The sequence below is a fragment of the Lynx canadensis genome, chromosome A2 (genome assembly GCF_007474595.2).
Source record: "Lynx canadensis isolate LIC74 chromosome A2, mLynCan4.pri.v2, whole genome shotgun sequence".
Classification (NCBI taxonomy): Eukaryota; Metazoa; Chordata; class Mammalia; order Carnivora; family Felidae; genus Lynx; species Lynx canadensis.
Genome location: NC_044304.2, coordinates 150,894,245 through 150,918,603, shown reverse-complemented (window position 1 = coordinate 150,918,603; position 24,359 = coordinate 150,894,245). Strand labels below are relative to the sequence as shown.

Sequence of the window (24,359 nt, the reverse complement as noted above, 5' to 3'; positions counted from 1 at the left end):
CCTCTCTCTTCATCCCTTTGTCCCTCTCCTCTGTGTGCGCGCTCTCTCTCTCTCTCTCTCTCTCTGAACTAATAAATTAACTAATTAAACAAAAAGAAGTACACTGAATAGCAAAGGAAACCATCCAAAAAATGAAAAGGCAACATACAAAATGGGAAGGAATATTTGTAAATCATATATCTGAAAAGGGACTAATATCCAACATACATAAAGAACTCATACAAATTCAGTAGCCAAAAAAAAAAAAAATCCGATTAAAAAACAGACGGAAGAACTGACCATTTGTCCAAAGAAGACATACAAATGACCAACAGGTATGTGAAAGGTGTGCAACATCACTCATCACCAGAGAAATGCAAATCAAAAGCACAATGAGATATCACCTTACACCTGTTAGCTTGGCCATCATCAAAAAGATAAGCGATTACGAATGTTGGTGAGGATGTGGAGGAAAGGGAACACTTGAGCACTGTTGGTGGGAATGCAAAATGGTGCAGCCAATGTGGAAAACAGCATTGGGGGGGGGGGGGGCTCAAAAAATTAATAATAGAATTATCATTTGATCCAACCATGTCACCCCCATCCTCACTGCAGCATTATTCACAATAGCCAAGACATGAAAGAACCTAGTGTCCACTGAAAGATGAATGGATAAAGAAGAGGTGGTGTGTGTGCATACACACACACACACACACACACACACACACACACACACACACACTGGAATATCACTCAGCCATAGGAGAGAAGGAAATCATGCCACTTGCTACAACATGAATGGAACTCCAGGGCATTGTGCTAAGTGAAATAAGCCAGACAGAGAAAGACAAAAACCATATGATCTCACTTCTATGTAAAACCTAAAAAAAAAGAAAAGAAAGAAAAGAAACAGAGAACAGATCGGTGGTTTCCAAAGATAGAAGAAATGTGTGAAGGTGGTCAAAGGTACAAACTTCCAGTTATAAGATAAGTATGTCCTGAGGATGCGATGTATATCATGGACACTAGAACTGATAACACTGTTTTGTACATGTGACAGTTGCTAAGAAAGTAGAACTTCTGTGAGGCAATAACTAAACTTACTGTGGTGATCTGGTGACAGAACCTCTCCTAGCCCTGCTCTGCTCAGTGCAGTAGCCACTAGCCACATGTATGTAAGCATTCCCCTCAAATGTGGCTGTCCTGAGGGCGCCTGGGTGGCTCAGTCGGTTAAGCTTCTAACTTCAGCTCAGGTCATGATCTCGCGGTCTGTGAGTTCAAGCCCCGCATCAGGCTCTGTGCTGACAGCTCAGAGCCTGATGCCTGTTTCAGATTCTGTGTCTCCCTCTCTCTCTGCCCCTCCCCTGCTCATGCTCTCTCTCTGCCCCTCAAAGAGGAATAAACATTAAAAATAAGGAAATAAATTAAAATGTGGCTGTTCTGAACTGAGATGTGCTGTGCGAAATACACATGAGAATAGGAAAGAGTCTGTTGAGACGTATATTGATTACATGTAGAAATTATATTTTAGATATATTTGGTTAAATAAAATATATCATTATGATTGGTGTAATACTGTTTCTTTTCACTTTTTTTAATGGGGCTACCAGAAATTTTTAAATTACATTTGTGACTCACAGTATATGCCTACAAGACAGGAGAGCAGTGCTGTACAGACCTCAGAGCTCGATGCAAGCATTAAATCAGTCAAGACAAGGAGAGGGCCTAGCACAGCGCCTGAAACAAATTAAGCACCCAATAGCTACTGTCAATATTAGTAAGATCGGTGGGTTTTTTATTTATTTTTTTAATGTTTATTTATTTTTGAGACAGAGAGAGACAGAGCATGAGCAGGGGAGAGGTAGAAAGAAAGGGAGAGACACTGAGAGAGAGAAACACAGAGAGAGAGGGCGACACAGAATCCGAAGCAGGCTCCAGGCTCTGAGCTGTTAGCATAGAGCCTGACGCGGGGCTCGAACTCACAAGCTGTGACATCATGACCTGAGCTGAAGTTGGACACTGAACTGACTGAGCCACCCAGGCATCCCAGATCAGTGATTTTCAAATTTTATAGTCAAATTTGTTTTTCAAGCAACTTCTTGTAACGGATAAAAAAAAAAAATTCAGTTCTGATCAAAGCAGAGAGACCTTGAGGTCTCTCCAGGGGCCATTGCACCCTGGGCACCACCTCTTTAGGTGGGAAACCATGCACATAAGTCATCCTGAAATGTCCTTCAAGCTCCGGCATTACACATCTACCATTTCGGAGAAGGTCAAGAAGGTATGAGACAAAAACCAAGGTGTCCATGGCAGTACTTTAAAAATGATCACGGGGGCGCCTGGGTGGCTCAGTCGGTTAAGCGGCCGACTTCGGTTCAGGTCATGATCTCGCGGTCCGTGAGTTCAAGCCCCGCGTCGGGCTCTGTGCTGACCGCTCGGAGCCCGGAGCCTGTTTCAGATTCTGTGTCTCCCTCTCTCTGACCCTCCCCCGTTCATGCTCTGTCTCTCTCTGCCTCAAAAATAAATAAACGTTAAAAAAAATAAAAAAAAAAATGATCACGGACCTTAAATGTTCTCACCACGAAAAAGAAATGATAATTACGTGACACGATAGAGGCGTTAGCTAACGCCACAGTGGTGATCTTATTGCAATACAGAAGGCCATCGAATAGAATCGTCACGTTGTACACACCTTAAACCTACACGATGTTATATGTCAGTTAGACCTCAATAAAAATAGTCACCCCCAAAAAGATCATGGAAAAACACTACCATTTTGCTCAGGAGAATCAAAGCGGTTTGGTCCCAGGTCTAGCTAGACATAGCCCAGAAATTGGGGCGTCATGAATGTGACCGGGAGGAGAGGGTCACCCGTGGGTCCCTGGATGGTTACCTGCATATACAATACCCCCGTGCCACAGCACTGCTCTGCTTCTGCCCCTCACAACCCGCTGACCCTGCCACCTGGGGAAGGCTCTCAGAGCCGGCCCCAGGCACCGACGTGGCGAGGCCCAGCTCAGGGGAAGGGCAGCAAGTGACACTCAGCCCGGACACCACAATGACTCTGCTGTCCTGAAGGCAAGGCTGGGCTGCCAGCCCCAGCGTCTGGTCTGCCAGCCAAGCCTCCTGGCTCTTCCTGCAGTCTACACCCCTGGCTCTGCTCTGTGTGTGTGTGTGTGTGTGTGTGTGTGTGTGTGTGTGTGTTGATGCGGACAGCAGCCAGCTCTCTGCCGGGCTCTCTAACAAGTTCCACGAGTCTGTTTGCTAAAGAAAAATTCCAGTGGGTCCATCCAACACATGGAACTCAAGTACAGAAATTATATTTATCCACCCCACTGCCAAGGAGATCACATGCCCCGTGAGTCACTCCAGATGTGCTCAAAAACAGAGTCTCTCTGTGGAAGCCCGGTCCCCCAATCCCAGAGAGAGTCGAATTAGCAGAGGTCCCAATTCCTGTGTCCCCACCCCCCTAAGAGGCAGTCTCTGCCTCCACCCTTCTGGGGCAGGAAAGGACGCCTTTTGCACTTCTGTAAAGGGAAGGGGGGTAAGAACTCTACCTTCACACTGGGAGGACCAGCCCGGGCATACCTGTAGCTCCTGAGGTCCCACTGGGTTCGAGGACAAGTGTCACCTTTTTGGAGCAAAAGATGTGTTGGAACACGCTGCTGCTTCTGCTGTTGTGTTATGACGCTCAGGCGGCCGTGTCCCACAGGTGGAGCAGGGGTAAGTTGCTCTGTATTTATTTGATGCTCATTATTCTTTCTCAAATGCAATTAGAAATCTGGGGGCGGGGGGGGGGGAGAATAAGGCGGTGGAAGGAAATTAGACGCCCGGCACCCACACACACCCCCCTCTTTTATCTCGTCTCTGCCAATTACTTTATGCTTCTTGACAAGTCAGAAGGTGCTAGAAGGTGATGGGGGATGGGACGCTGAAACACATCAAAGCCGCTGAGGGATCTGGGTGGAGGTGGAGAACGCAGAAAACAGCCCCTTCTGACACGCCAGAGCCAAGTTATCTTTGCTCCGTGGATGTGGGTAGTCTCCCTCCAGCCCCTCTGCCCGCCCGCCCCCTGCTGCAGCCAGACAGGGCACGTGAACAGCAGGTACCAGGACGAACACCAGTATCCCGGGGCTCTGGGTGCTGGCTTGCAAAAGGCCTGCCACCTGGGGGACCCGACTAGGGGCCCTGGCCACGGGCTGGCCACATGGAGGTCTCCACGCGGCTCCTGAGCTAGACTGGGTACATCTTTCCAGCTGGGGAGAGCCGGCCCAGTGGCAGGAGAGCAAGGGTGACCCTTAGCATTCACGTGTGCCAGACGGCTACTCCCACTGGCCCCACAGTCCACCCCGGAGAGGAGGGAACCCGGCAAGGCTTTTCGCTCACAGCCGACTTCCCTCCCCTGGGGACCGCGCGGCACCTCTTCTCTGTGCCCAGGACCGGCTCCGGGTGGCAGATACTGGTCGCCCGTCCAGCCAGTTACAGTTGATCACTGCTGGGGACCGAGGGAGCAGCAGTGAGGACCACTCCGTGCAGAGCTCAACCCGACGGTCTCCACTGCTTGGAATGAACTGAGGTCTCTCTCCCCAAGAGAGCTGGAAAGAGAAGTCAGGCTCATAGGTGTTTCTAGGGATCCAAAATAGAATGAGGACGGGCATGACAGCGGGGGCACGGCGGGGGTGACGATGAGCCTCCGGGTTCTCAGGGAGAGTGTCGGGAAAGGAGCAGCCAGTGTGGAACAGAGAAGCACAGGGCAAACGGATGTGACACGGGCGGGGAGCAAAGCCACCGCGCTTATCTGAGGTTCTTATTCCCTCATTTTTAAGCTTGAGATCAGGGACTTGCCAGCTCTCTGAGCCGAGCTGTGAAGCGATTGTTGCCCAGAGACGAATAATTCATGTAGCGTTTTCCTTTTATTTTTTTTTTTTTTTCCATCTGGTAACATCACCCACACCCACACACACCTCTGCTCATGATACGCACAAACGTTGGAGGCGACACTTAGGAGAGCAAAGAGATCTTGGCATTACATTCGGCCCCTTGCCCCTGCGCGACACTGGGGGCCTTCCTTAATTTGTCTCTTAGAGAAAGATGACAACATCCACCCTCCTAATGCACAGGCTGTTAGAAAGGCAAATGAGATAATGTGACTTGTAACAAGGCTTGGAAACTTCAGAGGCACATCATGAGCTTTCCCCGCAAGCAACCCAGAGATTTCAGTTCTGCCTCTAATTGGTCGTGTGACGTCTGGCAAGCTTCTTAACCTCTCCGAGCTTTGGTTCACTAACAAGTCGCGTACAAACAGTAACAAAATTTATCTTCCCCGCTTCGTGGTGAAGGTCACATTCAAAGTGTAAACAAGACGCTTTGTACGCCATGAAGAACCTTCTAAATGTGAGCTATCACCTCCCACTTAAACCTCTGAAAAAAACTTCATGGAGGAAGTTTGGGGTGCTCAACCGAGGGTTCTGCAGCAGCAGCAGCCTGGGACCAAGTGACTGCCCCGGGCCTCCCTGGGGAAAGTCTGCCCCCCGCATAATAATAACAAATCCATCTGGAGACGGGAAGTCAGCACTGGTGAAACAGAGGACGCGATGAGGCACCCGTGTTAAGCACTAGATTAGTGGTTCCCGTCAGGGTTCGGACTCCACAAATGACAGAGTCCCGCAACCATCATCAAAAGTCTTCCACGTAGTTGATTTTTTTTTTCATTTTTAACATTTTTTCCTAATTATAAAAGGAGGACCCAACTGTCCTTTTCTTTTAAAGACCGAATGAGAGTCACGCCCAAGTACACAGCAATTTTTCCAAACGTACTTAACTGTTCCTTTGGCCTTCATCCTTACCCCAACCCCCACCCCCACGCCAGCACCCCGGCCTCCACCCTCCCCCACCCCCTGCCCCCAAGCGGAAATGTAGAAATAAACCCAGAAGGAACACACCCTCTGTCCCAAGGCTCTCCCAGCCTCTCCCAACGAGTGCTCTCTAGGATTCCGCCCTGGGAGGCAGCTTTCCGGGCCAGCCAGGCTCTTCCGGCCCCACCAACTTGACCGACCTGATGACTCACCTGTGGTTCGGGAGGCCAGCCTAGAAGCCGGACACGCCTGGCCCAACTCCCTGTGCCCCCAGGGCCTGCCAGAGCTCCACTTGGGGGGCTGAGGGGAGCTAACCAGTCTTTAAAAACAAAAAAAAAGAGGGAAGTATATATTAGAATGTACACATTAAATATCTGTTTTTATTAAACACACGTAAATTATTCTTTTTAAAGCAGGCTAATAGAGAAGGATGGCCCTTTAGTTACCTGGTGGGATTTATGTCATCTTTACGTGTCCCTTTTAGCGTGTGTGCTTTCAATCACGAATGTTCCATGAAGGGAAGGGCTGGTGATCAGTGTTCAGTAAGTCCTGACTGACTGATGGGACTAGGATAACTGAGCGCACCTGCGTGGCCGCAGTAACCCCACCGGCAGGTGCTATTCTGACCATCCACGGGTGAGGGAACCAGGGGATGAGGCAGTTGATGAGCCCCAGGTCCCTCCGCCAGAAGGACACAGCTGGATTTTGTCCCCCAGCCCAGCATCAGTATCTATGGCATCAGAGTCTGCCCGGTGCTCCCACGTCCCCTCCGGGTGCTCCCGGCAGCCCTAAGCTCCCCCAAGGGGGTGGGACAGTCTGGCCCTTTCAGAAACACTCCCACAGAGGACCCCAACACGCAGGGCCAAGGTCCTGGATCCCTCAGCACGCCACTGGGTTTCCAAAGGGTTGGCCCGGGAGCAGAAAAGTAAGTGACATCGATAAGATCTCCCAAAAGATCTTTTGTAAATGAGAGGTTTTTTTTTTTTTTTTCCCCTCCACACCCACGATCATTTGCACTGAGTTGCTTTCACGGATTCATTAAAAATGTGGTTGTACTTTGGCTTGATATGGTGTGCAGTTGGAATCCTTCCCAACAAGCTCTCTGCGACAAGTGCCGTGTGGTTATGTGGAAACCGTGGTTGGCCTTAATACCATCCTGTTCTACTGAGCACATTTGGAAGACGGGGAGGGGGGTGGGGTGGGTGGAGATTTTGCCCCAGATCACAAGAAGTCAGAGAGAAGGTCAGGTCACAAAGCAAAGACAGGCTCTTCCATGTAAGGGGACTTCTGTCCCCGGGTCTGGGTGAGAAAGCTTGGCCAGCTCAAGGTGGGGTGGGGGGGACAGGTGCCAGCCTTGACCGAGATCATTCAAAGTAGCTTCTCCCAGGGGTGCCTGGATGGCTCAGTCGGTTAAGTGTCTGGCTCTTGGTTTTGGCTCAGGTCATGATCTCACGGTTCCTGGGTTCGAGCCCAGCATCAGGCTCAGTGCTGACAGTGCAGAGCTTGCGTGGGATTCTCTCTCTCTGCCCCTCCCCCCTCTTGCATGCACACTACCTCCATCTCTCTCTCTCTCCCCCTCAAAAGAAATAAACTTAAAAAAAAAAAAAAAAAAAGGAGCTTCTCCCAAGCAGGGATAAGGACTCCTCAGAGATAAAGGGAGGGTGTGGTAGAGACAGGAGACCACACCAGCCTTTTGATGTTCAGCCGGCACCTGGAATTGCAAATAAGTTCTAGAACCATCCTGTTAGAAAAGAAGGCTTTCGTAAAGCGCTCGGTTTGAAAAGAATGGAGGGGCGTGACAAGGGTAGTTCATGTGTTTCTGTGGATCATCGGTTCATTCAACAGGTGTGGAACTGGGAACTGGGAACACAGCAGCAAACAAAACAGACATGATCCCATGCTCTCAGGGAGCTGACATTCTATTCTACTGAGGGAAACAGACAATAAACACCTATACAAATAAGACATCTGGTTCGTTTGAGGACAACAAATTAGGGACAGAGAGGATTATATTCTTAAATAGAGACGTGAGGGAGGGTCTCCCCAAAGAGGTGCCTAAAGGCCTGAAGGAAGCAAGGGCATGAGCCACTCAGTTGCCGGAGAAAGAGTATTCGAGGCAGAGGAAATGGAAGTGCAAAGGCCCCGTGGTAGAAGCAGGTGCGGCATGCTCAAGGAACGGTGAGGCCCACAGCTGGGGTGGCGTGAGCCCAGGGAGAATGACGAGCGAGTTCAGAGAGGTAGGAAGAGGTCAAGTCTTGTAGTGCCTGCTCGCCCTCTGGAGATCTTGGGTTTTTACTCTGAGCGAGATTGAAGCCACCGAGGGTTCTGGCCAGAGGAGTGACAGCATCTGACCTACGTTTTCCCTTTAGTGGTTGTATTAAGAATAGAATGACGGGGGGGGGGGGGAGCCAAGGATGGAAGCGGAGACACCACTAGGAGAGGTGCTCACGGCCGGAGCCAGGGGTCGAGCAGAGATGTTGCAAGAAGCAGCCAGACTCCGGGTATATTTTGAAGGTAGAGCCCACAAGATTTGCTGATTGGTTGGCTGTAAGATGTGAAATAGAAAAGTCCAGGTGTCTGGCCTGAACAACTGAGAGAGATGGGGACTAGACAAAGAAGGAAGGGTATGGGGTGGGGGGGGGGGGCGGGAGATGGGTTTGTATGTGTGTGATGTGTGTGCATTTGTGTGTGTGTGTGTGTGTGTGTGTGTGTGTGTGTGTGTGTTGGGGTTGGGCCTGGGTGTGGGGTCAGGAGAGACGAATGGGCAAGGCGATGCCTGCAGGTGGTCGGGGGCATGGATGTCTGGTCTGGAATATGAAGTTGAAAGTCAGCACGGAAGTGAGTGTGGCCGGAAGACAGCAGAGAGCCGAAGACGAGGCCAGGACTCCACAATGTGAAGAGGTGGGTGAGAACAAAGGGCAGCCAGTGAAGAGGGGTTTCTTTTTCTAAGATAGAAAGAGACCGGTTGTCGTGCTGATGCCAATGATCCAGTAAGGAGGGGGAACGTCGATTAACGATGCAGGCGAGAAAAGGCGGAAAGGCTGAAGGCCGTCTTCCGTGGAGACTTCCGCACACCCACGTGGAGACGGGAGCATGGACACAATAGCAGAGAAGTCAGAGTGTGCGGACAAGAGACAGGCAACTGGTTTAAGGAAAGGGCGGAAGGTGTGAAACCAAGTGAGAGGAACCGGGAAGTATGGGTAATGGTCGGGCAGCATTTAAAGGCCCAGATGAGGGGGCCCCTGGGTGGCTCAGTCGGTGAGGCGTCCGACTTCAGCCAGGTCACGATCTCGCGGTCCCTGGGTTCGAGCCCCGCATCAGGCTCTGGGCTGACAGCTCGGAGCCTGGAGCCTGCTTCGGATCCTGTGTCTCCCTCTCTCTCTGACCCTCCCCCGCTCACACTCTCCGTCTCAAAACTAAATAAACGTTAAAAAAATTTTTCACATAAAGGCCCATGTGAGGATAACGATCATGAACTCAAAAGGAGACCGTCTAACATGGGTGTGTTTTCCTCTGGCCGCATTTCAGGCGAACAGGTGCAGCAGTTGAATAGGCGAAGAGATGGGGTGTCATTCTGCCAAGTGGTCACAAAGGAACAAAGAGAGAGCAAAGGAATGGGCGGTCTATGTAAGAGAGCAATCATAGGCCTGTAGTAATTTGACCTTGCGTCTCACATTATTGTAAGTCGGAGATTTTTAAAGATTGTGCGTGATTCATTTCAGAATCTGTTTTATACCAAATGCATTCATCATTAACTACATTATCCTTCCCCGAGCCCAGTCTTTGGGCCGATACACCTACAAAAAAGGCAGCACTCTTCTCCCTACTGGCAAGATTGGGTTTTGGAGCCCGCAAAGCCTGGCTTTCATCTCAGTCCCACGGCAAACAAATTGGGTGGCCCGGGGCAAGTTTCTTAACCTCCCCGTTTCTTCATCTATGACATGGCAAGTTAGTGCTTACCTCACAAGGTACATGTGGAAAGCCCAAAGCACGCCGATGAGCACACAGTGGGCTCGTGCACAGTTATCGTATCTGAGCTCCACATTTTAACAACTTTGGTCCGCAGCCCAGATGTGTCTCTCGGCAGAAGACATGGACAGAACAGGCCCCGACACATGACGCTCGAGTCTCTGGACTCTGTTCCCGGGCTGTCTTGGTGCACGGGCATAACCTTTAGCAAGTGAGTCATTTGCTCTGTGCTGGTCTGTCCAACGTATCACAGAGCCTCAATTTCCCCCCGAAGGCTCGTTTGTCCAGGGAGTCAGGGAACTGGGGAGAAGCCCATGGTCTTCCTGCCCTGCGACCAGCCATACAGGAGACCTTTGCGCGAGGAGACGTGGAAGTCTCCGACGTCCCCTGTTGGCACGGAGTGGTCCTCGAGGGCACATTCGCATCCTGGAAGAGTGGGCTGGGTGTGTCGGGTGGAGAAGAAGAAAACATAGTGGCCCAGTTTTACATCAAGCAAAAGGCACGTAAAGTCAGTGATTTTGACACGCCTGTCCCTGTAGCCTTCCCGCCTGAGGCTCAACATTCAGGTGGTGCCTAGGAGGGAGTGGGACCCTTCTGCCAGTCTCTAGCTTCCCCCACTGTCCCCTCTTTCAGAGAAGGTGCTGTTGCTCACGGCCATCCAGGGGGGGCACTCTGGTCTCCCTCCCCTCCACCTTGGGAAGACTGTGCTGCCCCAAACCATTGACTAATCACTCCCCGTGAGGACACAGCCTTACAACGACCCCCATAAATGTAGGGGTGAGGTGGAGGAAGAGAGGAAAAACCCCAGCAAAGCCTGAGGAGTCTCCATGGCAGTTCTGTTTTTGTTGGGATTTTGATTTTTCTTTTTTAATGTTTATTTATTCTTGAGAGAGAGAGAGAGAGAGAGAGAGAGAGAGAAGGAGAGCATGAATGGGGGAGGGGCAGAGTGAGAGAGAGACGGAATCCAAAGCAGGCTCCAGGCTCCGAGCTGTCAGCACAGAGCCCGACGCGGGGCTAGAACTCACGAACCACAAGATAACGCCCCGAGTGGAAGCCGGACGCTTAACCGACGGAGCCACCCAGATGCCCCTTGTTGGGCTTTAAAAAAAAAAAAAAATACGTGGTTTGTTTTTAAAATCATCCCCAAATATACATTGAGGCTTCCCTTAAAGCCCAATGTTATGCAGACATCAAGGTCAAACAGGGGAAGCAGAAACTTCTTCCCTCCCTCGCTCCCAGGAGCTGGCAACCAGAACGAACACTTTCAGGGTGACGGACAGCAAGATGTGAAATGTGTAGAAAGGATGCCGAGGGCCTAAGGAGATGAAGAAGGACGGTGGACAGCGGGGTCGCGGGGAAGGGCTTCCTGGGGGAATGAGGCCGTTGGTCTACCCATGAGGGAGCAAGTCTGGTTCAAAGCCTCACCCATAGACACCTCTGAGAGCGGGTCTCCTCTTGCTTTGGCCATTTTCACTTCCGGCAGAGTCCGGCCTTCACTGTCGGAGACCAGAACATCTGGAGTGACTGCATATTTCACTTTACGCCCAAATGTTTTGACACGGACCAGACATAGCTTATTTCTCACGCGCTGCCTCCAGCATCTCCGTGAAGGCACATTCCTCCTCTCCAGGCCTCGCCTGGCTTACGGGAAGTCAGACCTGGGCAACTGCCGAGCCTCTGAGATGTCTGGCCGGGGGCCGGCTACACTTCCACACCCATGGCGGTAGAAAACACCTGCCCAACATACCGCCAGTGGGAGGAGAACCAGCAGAATGCAGTGGAAGTGGGTAGAACAGGACAGCAAGGAGGGAGGGGGCCATCTTTCAGCATTCCATGTTCCTCCCACACTGTCTGGGGCAATCATCAGTCCCTGGGTCTAGAGGCTGAAGCTATTTCTAACAATCTTCGCTCTTTTAAGAAGACTAAGAGTAAGAGCTATTGGAAACAACAGTGTTTTCATTATTAAGCTGAGCTTTGAATCTAGAAGTGTTTTTTTCTTCCCCATTCTTTGAGAGCTCAGGGTCCACTTGGGGCGTGTGAGTCAAAGAAGGGTCAGTATTCACGGGGAGACGATTTCGCTGCGAAGAACCTCCCAGAAGGCAGCCGTCCCAAGTCTGAGATGACAGGACACAGAAAGGACTCCACGCCCAGGACATTTATTTCCTTTCATCCCCTTTACCTGCTGGGGTGTGAATTTGGGGTGGGGGGTGGGACAGTGTGAATTATTTTAAGGGAACAATACTTGTAATTTTACTATAAGAGAGGAATCCCGCTAGGGAGAAGAATGAAAGTAAAGTTGTTCTCAGATCCCGAGAACGGAATTTCATCCACCCCTTCAGGGTAAGAAGAAAAGAAGGGCACACAGAAGCAAGAACCCCTGGGCTAACCTGAGAGTGGTCATATAGCCTGGGCAGCTCCTTCTACACATCAGGTCAAACAGCCTCTGATTCTCAACCTTGGCTACCATTAGACGCTGCCATTCGAAGCCTAGGAAGCTTTGAAAAAAAATCTTCCTGTCCCCTTTGTACCTTAGTTCAATTGAACCAGGACCCAGGCACCAGTATTTTTTAAAGCCCCTTGGGTGATTCTCCCGTCCAAGTACTAACCAGGCCCGACCCTGCTTAGCTTCCGAGATCAGACGAGATCGGGCGCGTTCAGGGTGGTATGGCCGTAGACCGCCCCCCACCCCCCTTGGGTGATTCTAATGTGCAGTCAAGGTTGCAAACCGGTAGAGCGGGAGATGCCTCACTCTCCCGAGCCCCACCTGAAACAACAGTTAACAGGGACAAAGGCCTTCTCAAGCCCCCAAATCCACGATTCCGTGGGAAGCTGGCACTTCACTGGCAAAGAAAACAAATTTTGCTAAAATGCCGGGCCGGGAAATATTGCTCTGCAACTCCCAGGCTCCTCTCCCCCAAATCCTCTGGGGAGGCAGAGCTGGCCAGTCAGCCCCTCCAAGGCCTCGTTCCACGCAGGGACTTGGTCAGCCAACAGCTGCACCTTGCACACACCCTAGAAGCCTGCCAGGCCCTGCTGGAGGTGCAGAAACACGAAACCATATGGGTCGTAGCCTGTGAGAAACACGTGGTCAAGATAAGAAATGAGTTACGTTGGAAATGATATCATAGCAATACTACAACCAGCCAGCTTTTTCCAGGAAGTGGGAGATTCCCACCAATGCGCTTTTCAGGAAATGTCCCCTATGCTGAAGATGTTTCATTTTTACCCCTTCCAAAAGAAAGTCTTCTAAAATGCTTACGCAGTGCCCTACTTCTTTAGCCACAGTACCCTGGGCGTCCCTGGACCCTTTCTTGATGGCCCCGGGGGCCCCGTTATCAAGAAGGAGAGCGGTCACGTATGGTTATGCAATTCGCGCACTGCGCAACTTCAGGGGGCGCCACTTACCTGGACACGGCTTGGATGTTTACAGTTGGTTCCCCAGTTTTCTCGCAGGGCACAAGCAAGTGTCTTCAAGAAAAGGGTCCCTTCTTTTATTTGGAGGCAGCAGGGTTACCAATCATTTCTGCGCGGCGCCCTGGTACAAGGTGGGGCTGTGGGGTGAACGGGGCTGTCTGCTCCTACCCAAGACCATCCTGGAGAACTGGGATTCATAACGATTACACCCATACCCTATCTTAGTCTGTCTTCTTCACCTGCCCTCTGTCAGTTCCTAATTCTGCCACCCCCTCCACCCCTCAGCTCATCCGTCTTCCTCCAGGTACCACCTCCAAATGCAGTATCTCCAAAAACATTGGCGAACCAATGACTGCACGCCACGTGCCCCTCTCAGCCCGCCCCCAGGGGAAGCCCTGAGCTCTGCTTCACACACCCCTAGGGCCAAGTGTCAGGGGCTTGTGGCGGCTCTCTGCCTTTCCTTTGTCACCTGTGTCCAGCGTCTTGGCAGCTCGATTTCAGATGGCTGGGGAACAGCCAGAAGTCTGATCCTCTGATTAAAAGGGTTGTCCATAAATATAAACCAGCATTTCGTATTAACAAAGGGAACGGTGTTATTAGAGAACTCATTTGTTGAACAGGGGGCGGGGCGGGGGGCAGCAGGGAGGGCTGTCTGCTCATTTCTGTTTTATTTTGCTTTACATAAATTCCCTAAGGTATCCATATCCCTAGACATCTAGTTTTTCATAACTCTCCGGGATGATTCTGATGAGCAGCGGGTTTGAAATCACTGGTCTGAAATAGTAACATGGGACATGCCTGGGAGCCCCCTGGGGCGCACCAGAGTCGTCTGTCACCTCTTCCTGCTTCACGTCCACCACCACATGGAGTCAGTCACTTGCAAGACGGGCCGGCCCACCTCCAGGTCAGCGGGGGTGGGGAGAAGGCCATGTGCACAAGCAGCCTCTCGAACTAACTCCTGTCTCTTGCAGCCATGCTCTTTCCTGCTGCGCATCGGCCAAAGAGATCCTCATCCATGCCCCTGAATCCCGTCCTGCAGAGCTCCCTGGAGGAAGTAGAACTGCTCTACGAGGTAGGAGGACAAGAAAGTGGTCAATTCAAGTCACGCAAAAGGTGTCGCACCTTCGCTGTGATTTTTGGCAAAGGGACCTAAGTCCCTGAAAATGAGTGGCCCCTGCTGTCATAGGGCCTGGTCTAGACCAGTTTGTGGATTCATCGAATCCTTCCCATCCCACAGTAAGGTATTCCTCATATCTCCTCCCTTTCCCACACGCCGTGACAGGGAATGATGGCATTGCAGGGGTTCAGTCCAGGCAAAATTCGAGATTTCCGAGTACCAGCACCCGAGCTGCAGAGCAGAGCCACGTTCCCCAGCAAAGGCTCAGGGGTGCGCAGGCAACGCCACCCCGATTGTCTCAGTAGAGCCGTGTCTCCAGTAACTATATGCTTCTGACAGTCTGGGGCCACCCCGAAGGCTCTCTTCCTCTGCCTCGCTCACCTTTGCCGCCAATACCCCACTCCTTCTCCAAACCACAGGCAAATCCCCAAGGCTGCCTGGATTGGCTCAGTGGGGAAATTCCAGGATCACCATCGGCTGTGCGACCTTGCATATGCCCCCATTGCTCTCTGGGGCTGAATCTCCTCAACTGTTAAATGAGGAACCACAATGATCTCCCAAATCCCCCTCCTGCCTTGACATCCTCCCACATCCTCCACGTACCAGAACTTTCGGGTTAAGAAAGAGACGGCCTGCTGCAGCCAAGCAGTTGAGCTGGGGGGAGGAGGGAGAGATTTCAGATCCTGCCACGGGGAACAAACCTGGCCACGTCTGGAACTTGGGGGTCACGTGAACAGATCTGTTCTAGAAAGATAGCAGAGAACAGCATGGAAGATGGATTAGAGCCAGGGGGAGTCAGAGACAAAGAAGAGAGTTAGAACTCTGAGTCCAAGAGGTATTTACTACGTTCCTCATATGAGCCTGGTCCTGAGCAAGGGTTGCGTGTGGCTTACCCCACCCTACACTTAAAGAACAGGTGAGAAATGAGAACAAATCCCTGTGTCCCACTTAATTCCTCGTACAATTCTCGGCATCCTTCAGATTCAGCTTCTGATTTTAAATTACCCCAAGCCGTCAGTGCATGCTTTAGAAGATCTTCGGGGGGGGAGGGGGGGGTTGGTCCAGGGCACTCATAACAGTAAGTCAGTCGCTTAAATAGTGGCATTGTACCAGCCACAGTGTTAGACGTTGTCCGTATTTGCCTTACTTATTTCTCCCAACCTCCCAGGGAAGTACTGTTACTAACCATTTCACCCAGGAGGAAAATGAGGCTCAGAGAAGTTAAGTAGCTCGTCCAGGGTTACACAGCTAGCGGGAAGGTCGGAACTGGAACCCAGGTCTCTTGGATTCCAAAGCTCTTTCCTCGTCTGTCTCCCTCAATGAATACACTGGTGTCCTCAGTGAAGCCTGAACGCTTCATGTCTTTCCACGCCCCGTGTCTCTCTCCAGTTCCTGCTAGCTGAACTTGACATCAGCCCTGACCTGAAGATCTCCATCAAGGACGAGGAGCTCTCCTCGTTGAGGAAAGCCTCCGACTTCCGCACCATCTGCAATGACGTGATCCCCAAGCGCATCCCGGACATCCGCCGGCTGAGCGCCAGCCTCTCCAGCCACCCTGGCATCCTCAAGAAAGAGGACTTTGAAAGGACAGCGCTGACCCTGGCCTACACGGCCTACCGCACCGCCCTGTCCCAAGGGCATCAGAAGGACATCTGGGCCCAATCCCTCCTTAGCCTCTTCCAGGCCCTGAGGCATGACTTGATGCGGTCCTCGGGCCCCAGAGTGTCCCCCTGAGAGCCCGGCCCACGGCCACGGAGCAGGGACCAGCACACGCGGTAATCCAAACACTCTTCATTCTCTACTCCATTTACAGAGCCCTGCAACAAAGCACATGCCACCAACTCAGAGTAGCAGAGATAAAATAAGTAACCCCATGTCCTCTGCCCCTCCTAGTTCCCTGACAAGCACATCTAATTCGTGTCACGGTGTGACCGGGGCTGCAAGAAAGGGCTAGCATGGTCATTCAAGATGCCTCCGAAGGCCACCTGATTTGCGTGGTGACGCGCTTCATCGCCGAGTGACCGCCATAAACACCCGAGGGCAAAGACAGAGCTAGAGGAGACGGCACAGAGGTCTGGGCATTGCGGGAAGATGGGGGGACAGAGATCAGGGCGTGAGGCCGAATGAACATCATTCCAAAGGTTCCACATAGTTAAGATACTTAAAACGAAAAGCTGGAGCTATAGCAAATAAACACTTTGTTAGCCAAAGATCCACGTGTCAACTTTTCCAAAAGTCACCAAGAAGCATCAGCCAGAAAATCAGTAATTTTATGGCCTCTCTGTCTTGTCTCTTCTTCTCCGAAAGCGGATCTAATACAGAGGAGAAACACGGCGGGGGCCCACAGAGAGGCTGCAAACTGACCTCGTCTTCTTTTTTTTTTTTCTTTTAATTTTTTTTTTCAACGTTTATTTATTTTTGGGACAGAGAGAGACAGAGCATGAACGGGGGAGGGGCAGAGAGAGAGGGAGACACAGAATCGGAAACAGGCTCCAGGCTCCAAGCCATCCGCCCAGAGCCTGACGCGGGGCTCGAACTCACGGACCGCGAGATCGTGACCTGGCTGAAGTCGGACGCTTAACCGACTGCGCCACCCAGGCGCCCCTGACCTCGTCTTCTGAACAGAGAAAGCACGCTGATGCGGAGAGGATCACCCCAGGGAGAGCTCCAAAACTGAGCGCTCCACATACAAATGATTTTTTAGACAACAGAACTTACCCTTTCAAATGCCAGAACCTTCATTTTAGCAATGCTGACTTGCTGTCTTTGTTGACTGTATGTACGGAACATCTTGAGCTTCTATTTTGGATCTCTGAAACGTTCTGATGAAGGAATTGGATAAAATAACCTCTAAGATCGCTCGACTTCCGAAAGTTCCACGATCACTGAACCAGCCGTGAGATAATCACAGGGGGGACACCGGGACCTAAGGGGTCTGCTGGACTGTTTGCGCCAAGCCCAGAAGGCCCCGGGGCTTTGCTGACTCTGCCGGGTGTGTGTCCTGCCTTCTGCACCGTGAGGCTGTGAGAGGGCGCTCCTCTTTCTTTCCAACACAACTTGCCCGTTGCAATTTGTTCTATTTTGGCTGCTCCCACCCAAGGGACAAAGCAGGGAGGCTTGTCATAATTCCGTGTTAAATCGGAGCTAGTAGGCGAACGTCTCTGCCAGAGGGAGGCACTAGGCTCTAATACGGATTCCTCGCTGGCTCTCCTGGCTTGACAGCTGGGTTTTGGAGGCTAACGTCGCAAGAGGTCTAATCTTTGAATGAGTGACGTCTTATCCGGCTAAATTTGATTCTGAAATGGGTATTTAACCATTGTCATTGGATGATGGCCTAAAGTTGATCTGGACTTCTTAAAAACTTTGAATAAGTCATTGCTTCGCAGCTGCATGATCCTTTTGGAGAAACAGTAGGATGTAGGACGAAGGTATTCACCATCAGAGAAAAATACAACATGGAAAAATCCTGATGTTCTCGGGCTCCGAAGATTAATGACTGCTGGTTTCTCTGGTCCTCATTCCCGGATTACACCACCCTTTTACGGCCCTCAAATGCAGTCTCTGATATATGCTTTTGGTCCCATTTTTCCCTTTCTAATATTCCATGTTCTCTTCGACCTGGTTTGTGTCTCTTCTGCTTTATCTTTGGGCCCAATTCTGATTATCTTTGTATCCACTTCTCCCGGTCTCTTTTGGTGCACGTATGCTCACTCTAGCTCTGTCTGCTTGCACTCTGATGCTCACTGTCTTCCAGCCCCCTGTGGGTATCACTGTCTGACCAAAACAAAGGTCAACCTACAGGGCCAGGAGTTCCCAAAAGGCCGATTAGCCTCATGGCTGCCTTCACTGTTTGTACTTTCTCTGGATGTGGGGTAGAGGAGGTTAGCAGAGGGCTCAATCCTTTGACATTGTGCAATACCCTGACATCAGTCTTGCATGCCACCCCGGGCCATCCCGGGCCTCCACCCCCATCAGGATGGATCTGAGAGCCTCTGTTCAGTCACTGGTTAGACAGACCACCCTTGTAGTCCCTCCCTGTCATGTTCTGATATTCGAGGTCACTCCCAGTGGTAGGAGATTCGTGAATGGGAGGATGGTTCCCAGGACCAGTGATAACCTGGAAGTTCATTCACCCTGCAGCAAAAATTAAAGGCACTTTTGTACTCATGAATTGGGGCACATGTTTATGTGGCAATCAAGGACCGAGGGAAAAAGAAAAAAAAAAAAAAAGAAAGAAACAAGAAGGGCATGACTTTTTTAAAGACAAATGAAAATTTCAGTTCAAGTAATTCCATGACACTATTAAATACTATTTGGGGCTGAATACAAATTAATTGTTTCCCACAAGAAGCTTTATCACAATAACTTCATTTATGCGGAAGATCAAATATAACACTCACCAATGCCACCAAAGACCTGACTCTTTGCTCAACGAACAGTGAAGTAGGAGACTGGACAGAAAAAGACTGTCCCATTTTGCCTCACTGATCCCACACGGTAGCACCGCATCACAACTGGATCACCTTTTGTCATAATTACGCATAGACAGAATAATTTGGGGCATGGTATCTGTAGAGGAAATGTGCCTGTAATTTCTGGGACTAATTCTGCCATTTCTATACTGCTGGGAACTTGTAGGATCTAAAAATTCCGGAAGCTTCTTCTATCGTTGCTATCCTGGTGGCTACCTCTGGCGTCACTCAAGAGACGCTGAAAAACATCTGTATGGCTGAAACTTCCATTGCCCTCGCATCTCGCCTTGAATCTAAAAGAGAATTGCCTCAGTGGTAAATCAGTCAGAAGGTATTTCCACCGGTGGACCGGTCTAAAATTAAACACTTGTTAAATGTCTTTACATGGCACCCCTTAGTTTCCTAACCCATTTTAACGTCTCCTAAATTTTTGTGCGGTAAAAAAAAAAAAAAAAAAAAAAAGTAACGTGAAATTTACCATCTGAGTTGCCTATATGTGCCGCACAGTGTTAGCTATAGGCACAGGGTGGTGTGACAGATCTCTAGGAATTTTCATTTTGCAAAGACGACCCCTCTGGAACAGTAACTCCCCTCTCTCCTCTCCCCCTCAGTGCCTGGCAACTGCCTTTCTACTTTCTAAGAGATTGACTACTTTAGATACCTCAGAGAAGTGAAACCTGCCTTATATTTCTTAAGCATAGTATCCTGGAAATTGTTTTCTTCATCTGAAAAATGGATAGAGCCCTGAAGGAGAACTACTGGTCTTACCGTGTTGCTCACCTTCCCTAATTTTATTTAACAGTTATTCCTTTATGGTATAATAAAAATGTCATGATCGAGTTTACTAGGCTCAATGGAATCTTTGTTATGTCAGATTATCTCGCCAAGGAATGTGATGTGGTCGGTCCATGGGTTGAACAGTGGATATTGATCTCCACAGCGGTTAATTATTACCCAGCCTCTTTAATATTTGCCACCCAAACATCACGCACGTGATATTGTCATTCTGAGTTACAAAATCATCACAAGAGTGAGGCCCAAATGCAGTATATACGGTAGCCAGTCTCTAACGTGCATTGAAAGAGATGGGTCATCATAGCCCATCCTACGATGGCAAGATAACCTCAGAGGGAGCCTGGACTGTCCACAATTACACCTGCCTTGGAAGTCAAGAAGAACTGGTTTTCTGGGGCCACTTCTCCAATCACTTTACATTTAGCCTGGGGATCATTTCCAACAGGTACAGCTGTTGACCATAGAATGCCATTCTTGAATTCTGTGAATTCAGGAAAACATGGGTGACCTGAGCCACGTGTCCATTCTGAGAGAAGAGGCTGACAGCTTCTCCTGATCTCTAAGCAGCAGAAATTCCAGAGGGCAACAGCTGCTAGGGCCCTGACCCTGAACTTGTCAACTTCTTCCCTACCCTCCCACCTCCTTCCTCCTTGCATACCAGCCAAAGGTAGCTTTCTGCTTCAGTTTTTTTTGGTAAAGAGCCTCAGAGAGGAGCATTTGAGCACCTACTCCGGCCAGAAAGACCACTGACATCTGGGCACCGAGGGCCTTGGAAATGAGACCATCATCTAGACTTATCCAGAGAGGTTGCTACCCTTCCCATTCTCCCTAAAAAGATCTGCGGTCTTTCTTAGAGGCTAACACCCTCTGCTGGTCCAGATGATTCGTACTCACTCAGATGCTGAAGCAAATGATCTTTGTCGCCAGGGATATCTGAAAGGCGTAATATTGTACACTCTGGGGGCCAACTTCCCCCCGAATGATTATATTTCATTTTCTCCCTGCCACCGAACACATCTTCCTAAGGACCAGGTTAGTAAGTGGCTCTCCCAGGGACAGCTCTGCATAAGTGGGATGGTGTTTACGACGATGATGATCGTCACTCCAGCCCCTAGGACGTTTGAGAAACAAAAATAAGCTTTGCAAGTTGCCTATAGCTTCTGCGGACTCAGCAGGCCCCTGCTGGGACCAATCAAGAGCTGCCTTTGGAAGAGATCCGGCCTCATTCTTTCCAAAGTACCGATTGGCTTTGAGGAATGGGCGGGGCTGCTGCCTCCTGTCCGGCTTCCCATAGGTGAAGGAAAGTTAAGGTGGGCCCCCAGCGAGATTTTTGTCCCGGGACGACGAGGACAGTCCTGGGGATTTTTTTTTCCCCCTGCTTTGGAGGCCCCGGGCTCAAGGCAAATTATAAGTGGGAAACCAATTGGAAGGAAAGAAATTTGAACCGAGTTAAGGTGCCAGAAAGAGAAGCAGCCCTATCTGAAGTCTGCATCTGCCGCTGACAAACTTGGGGGGGGGGGGGGGCTGTGTTAAGGGAAGGGGGTTCAGCAAGCACAGGTAGAGGAGAGGCCGGTACGGCCCCAACAGGCCATCAGAGAGCGGCAAAATGATGGAGGGCCCTAGAAAGAAGTCACTCTAGAGGTAACCGCACGAAGGGGGACCCGCTATGCCTCGGCTCACGATCCTTTCCCGCTCCCTTTCTGCTGGGCGCAAAACCATGCTCACCAATCCCACCTAAACAAGGAGGCAAGGAGCCCAGCCTTTTGTGCAAACGGGAGCTGTAACTGCCCTCCTTTTCTGCCCCCAAGACAAGAGAGGACTCTTGGAAGCCGAGAAGGCTTTGAGAAGTCCTTTCCGGACTGAGCCGTCGCCGGAGGCCCCTGGCGGCCCGCCCGCGCACAGAGGTCCACGATGGGCCTGCTGCAGGGCCTTCTCCGGGCGAGAAAGCTGCTGCTCGTTATCTTCGTGCCGCTGCTGCTGCTGCCTCTGCCCATGCTCCACCCCAGCAGCGTGAGTACCGCCTGTCCCCGCCTGTCCCCTCCGGTCCCTGCCGGGCCGGGCGTCGGGTGCCAGGGCGGGGACGGCGAGGGATGGGGTGCGACGCGTCTCTCGACAGGGTTTTCTCCGGGGCTCAAGGCCTGCACGTGCCTTTCTGGGGTAGGCTCAAATGCTTTCTTCCCCCAAACTGCCACTTCTGTCCCTCTACCCCGTTCCCAGGGCCCCAGCCGCGTGGCCCCCTGCCAGGGGGGGGAGTCTGGAAGGGCGGCCGGACCGGCGGGTGGGTGCTACACCATCCCTGGGGCGCCCGAACTGGCCACGGGACGCGCGCGGTGTCCATACGGAGAAGGACACGCTGCTGGGCCAGCGTTTGTCCGGGGTCACATGGGACCATCTTCCTGTGAGGGAGCTGGAGAGAGGGAGACCTCCCAGGAAGGACCCTGAGGGGGTGGGGGGTGGGGGGGGGGGCAATGGGAAGGCAGGGGACTGCCCTTCGGGACTGGGGTGTCTCTGTGGAGACCCTCTGCCCCACCCACCATCTGTGGACCGGCCATGCCAGCTTCTGATAACCATGCTTTGAAATGCAATCGCTCAAGTTCCCTCTGAACTTCACATTCAAAGCAGAGCTTGGCATATTGCCCCAGTCCCCAGCGCATGGCCCTTTGATTATTCGTATCCGCTGTGTTTTCTCCGTGCCCTTGAAGGGGGGGCATTCAATGACGCCATAAAAAAGAAATAAGGAAGCCCCCAACTCTAGCCCATGACCTGATTTTTGACAGGGTCTGCACGAACAGAGATACCGAAAGCTCAGGCTCTGCCTTTGGCTTGCTTTTCAGACCACTGTTGGCCTCCCTTTCCCTTTCTGTCTCCCTCCTCCTCCTCCCCCTCCTCTCGGGGTCTCTACCCCGCCTCCAGCTGCCACTACCCTTAAAACTTCAGGAAAAATAAGCTAAGAGAGGTTAATCATGTTTGTGGGAGGGGGAGAGATTTTCCAGGCAGCTCCCTGAGTAACTTGGTAACCGACATTGAGTTATAAAGTTAAATAGAGGGGATTAGAGTGGCTCGTCTTAAAAACAAACTGGCTTAAATCTTTACTAGAATAAATACCCCAGAGTGCCAAGGAGACGCTGATTAACAGCAGGCTGGGATTAGCAGACAGTGATTGCTGCTGACAGTTTTCCTGGGCTTACACCAGTCAATTCTCTGATCTGTCCAAATGGGTTGGTTTTTCCTTCCTTCCTTCCTTCCTCCCTTCCTTCCTCCCTCCCTCCCTCCCTCCCTCCCTTCCTTCCTTCCTTCCTTCCTTCCTTCCTTCCTTCCTTCCTTCCTTCCTTCCTTTCCTTCCTTTCCTTCCTTCCTTTCCTTTGTTTCTTTGTTTTTCTTCTTGGTTTGTTGTTGTTGTTGTTTTACTCAATGTCAGATTGCATTTAAGGGAGTGTTAACCAAAGACATGTCGCCCTCTTCTCCATGGAAGTATCAGGCACCTCTGTGGCCCCGAGTCAGCCCTGTGTTTGGAGACCACGAGTCTAGAGTGTGGTGTTGCCTCCATTTCATTCTGGGGCCCTGGCTTTGAGCTTCTGAGTCACCAATGACAGTAAGAAGCATCCACAAGAAGAAAAAAGTAACCCATTATTGAAGCAAGCAAAATAATCAATAAATTCGAAGGAAGACAGGTGTTATCTTAAAGAGGAAAGAAAAGGAAGGGCAGCTGGGCCTCTGCTCTGTTTGGATCTGTAAAGATTCTTCGAAGAGATTTTTAAAGCTGGACTTACTGAGACCAAGAGACGTTGCCCTTTCTTGACCTAGCCCCTTCTGTCACCTTAGAACAGGGTTTCTCGACAGCCACACTAGTGACATTTGGGGGCCAGATAATTCTCTGTTGTGGGGAGGGCTGTCCTGTGACTGTAGGGAGTTCAGCAGTACCCCTGGTCTTTACCCATAAGAGGCTAGCAGCACACACTGCCAACCCCATGATGGCCAAAAATGCTTCCAGATATTACCAATACCCCTGGGGCGGGGTACAGAATCACCCCCTGCTGAGAACAAGTGCCTTTTAAGAAAGGTGACATAACACTACCCCAGGCACCTGGGTTAGGGGAGGGTGGATAGTTTGACTCCCTCCCTCGGGACAGCCAGATGGAGCCTGGGGTGGTCCATGCCTTTCAGGAGTAGCTTTCTTGCCATCTACCCACTTTGCCCTGCAGAGACGATTTCTCCGTGTGTCACAGTGTCAACAAGGGCTCTGCTCCTCTTCTACGATGACATAAAAGCACCTTGAGGTCACCGGAACAAGCCAACACATAGAACGTCTCTGACCCATTCTTACTCCTGTGCATTAAACTTTTAGACTCTGATATTTAATCCTCAGGATTCCTAAATGGACCTGTTTGCCCTGGGCGGGAGCTGAGAGGAGGGACCCGGCCAGGAGCTCCTGGCCTGCTGTTCTGATGATTCTTCAAAGTGCCAAGCCACAGCTACGTTTTAGGAAGGATTAGAAGGACCTTCCCCTTTTTCCTGACCAGCTCTCTAAAACCAGGGGCCCAGACTCAGTTTACCATGTTACAGAAGAGGAGGGGACAAGGCGGGGGTGGGGGTCGTCCATAAATTAGCCCCGCTTCAGTGTCCCTGGTGGGATAAAAGTTACACCCAAGCCCCAGCTTAATTGCAGAAAGGCGTCACAGCCATCTATGACAGCAAAGAAGACCTCAAGCCCCTTCCAGTCAAGTCTGAATGGCACATCACTGAGGTGACCGGGCAGCA

The 24,359-nt window shown here is 50.9% G+C and overlaps 2 protein-coding genes across 4 annotated transcripts in view; both read left to right on the top strand.

Annotated features, from left to right (window-relative positions):
- Positions 1–3,388: 3,388 nt before the first annotated feature.
- FAM180A (family with sequence similarity 180 member A) lies at positions 3,389–19,645 on the top strand. Of its 2 annotated transcripts, XR_004343315.1 has the most exons (4): positions 3,389–3,702; positions 14,189–14,289; positions 15,724–19,137; positions 19,418–19,645. XR_004343315.1 is itself a non-coding variant. In XM_030308508.2 (3 exons), the coding sequence occupies exons 1-3, from the start codon at positions 3,627–3,629 to the stop codon at positions 16,066–16,068; spliced, it is 522 nt and encodes a 173-aa protein (XP_030164368.1). In that variant the 5' UTR covers positions 3,389–3,626; the 3' UTR covers positions 16,069–19,645. The 2 variants fall into 2 exon arrangements, 1 of the variants encoding a protein (XP_030164368.1); XM_030308508.2 differs by having other exon boundaries at positions 15,724–19,645.
- A 1,477-nt stretch (positions 19,646–21,122) lies between these two features.
- Positions 21,123–24,359, top strand: part of SLC13A4 (solute carrier family 13 member 4) — a 44,762-nt gene continuing 41,525 nt past the window's right edge. For both annotated transcript variants that reach the window (XM_032592458.1, XM_032592457.1), the window contains exon 1: positions 21,123–21,611. In XM_032592458.1, the coding sequence (XP_032448349.1) occupies positions 21,513–21,611 (99 nt within the window). In that variant the 5' untranslated portion in view covers positions 21,123–21,512. The remainder of the gene's footprint in view (positions 21,612–24,359) is intronic.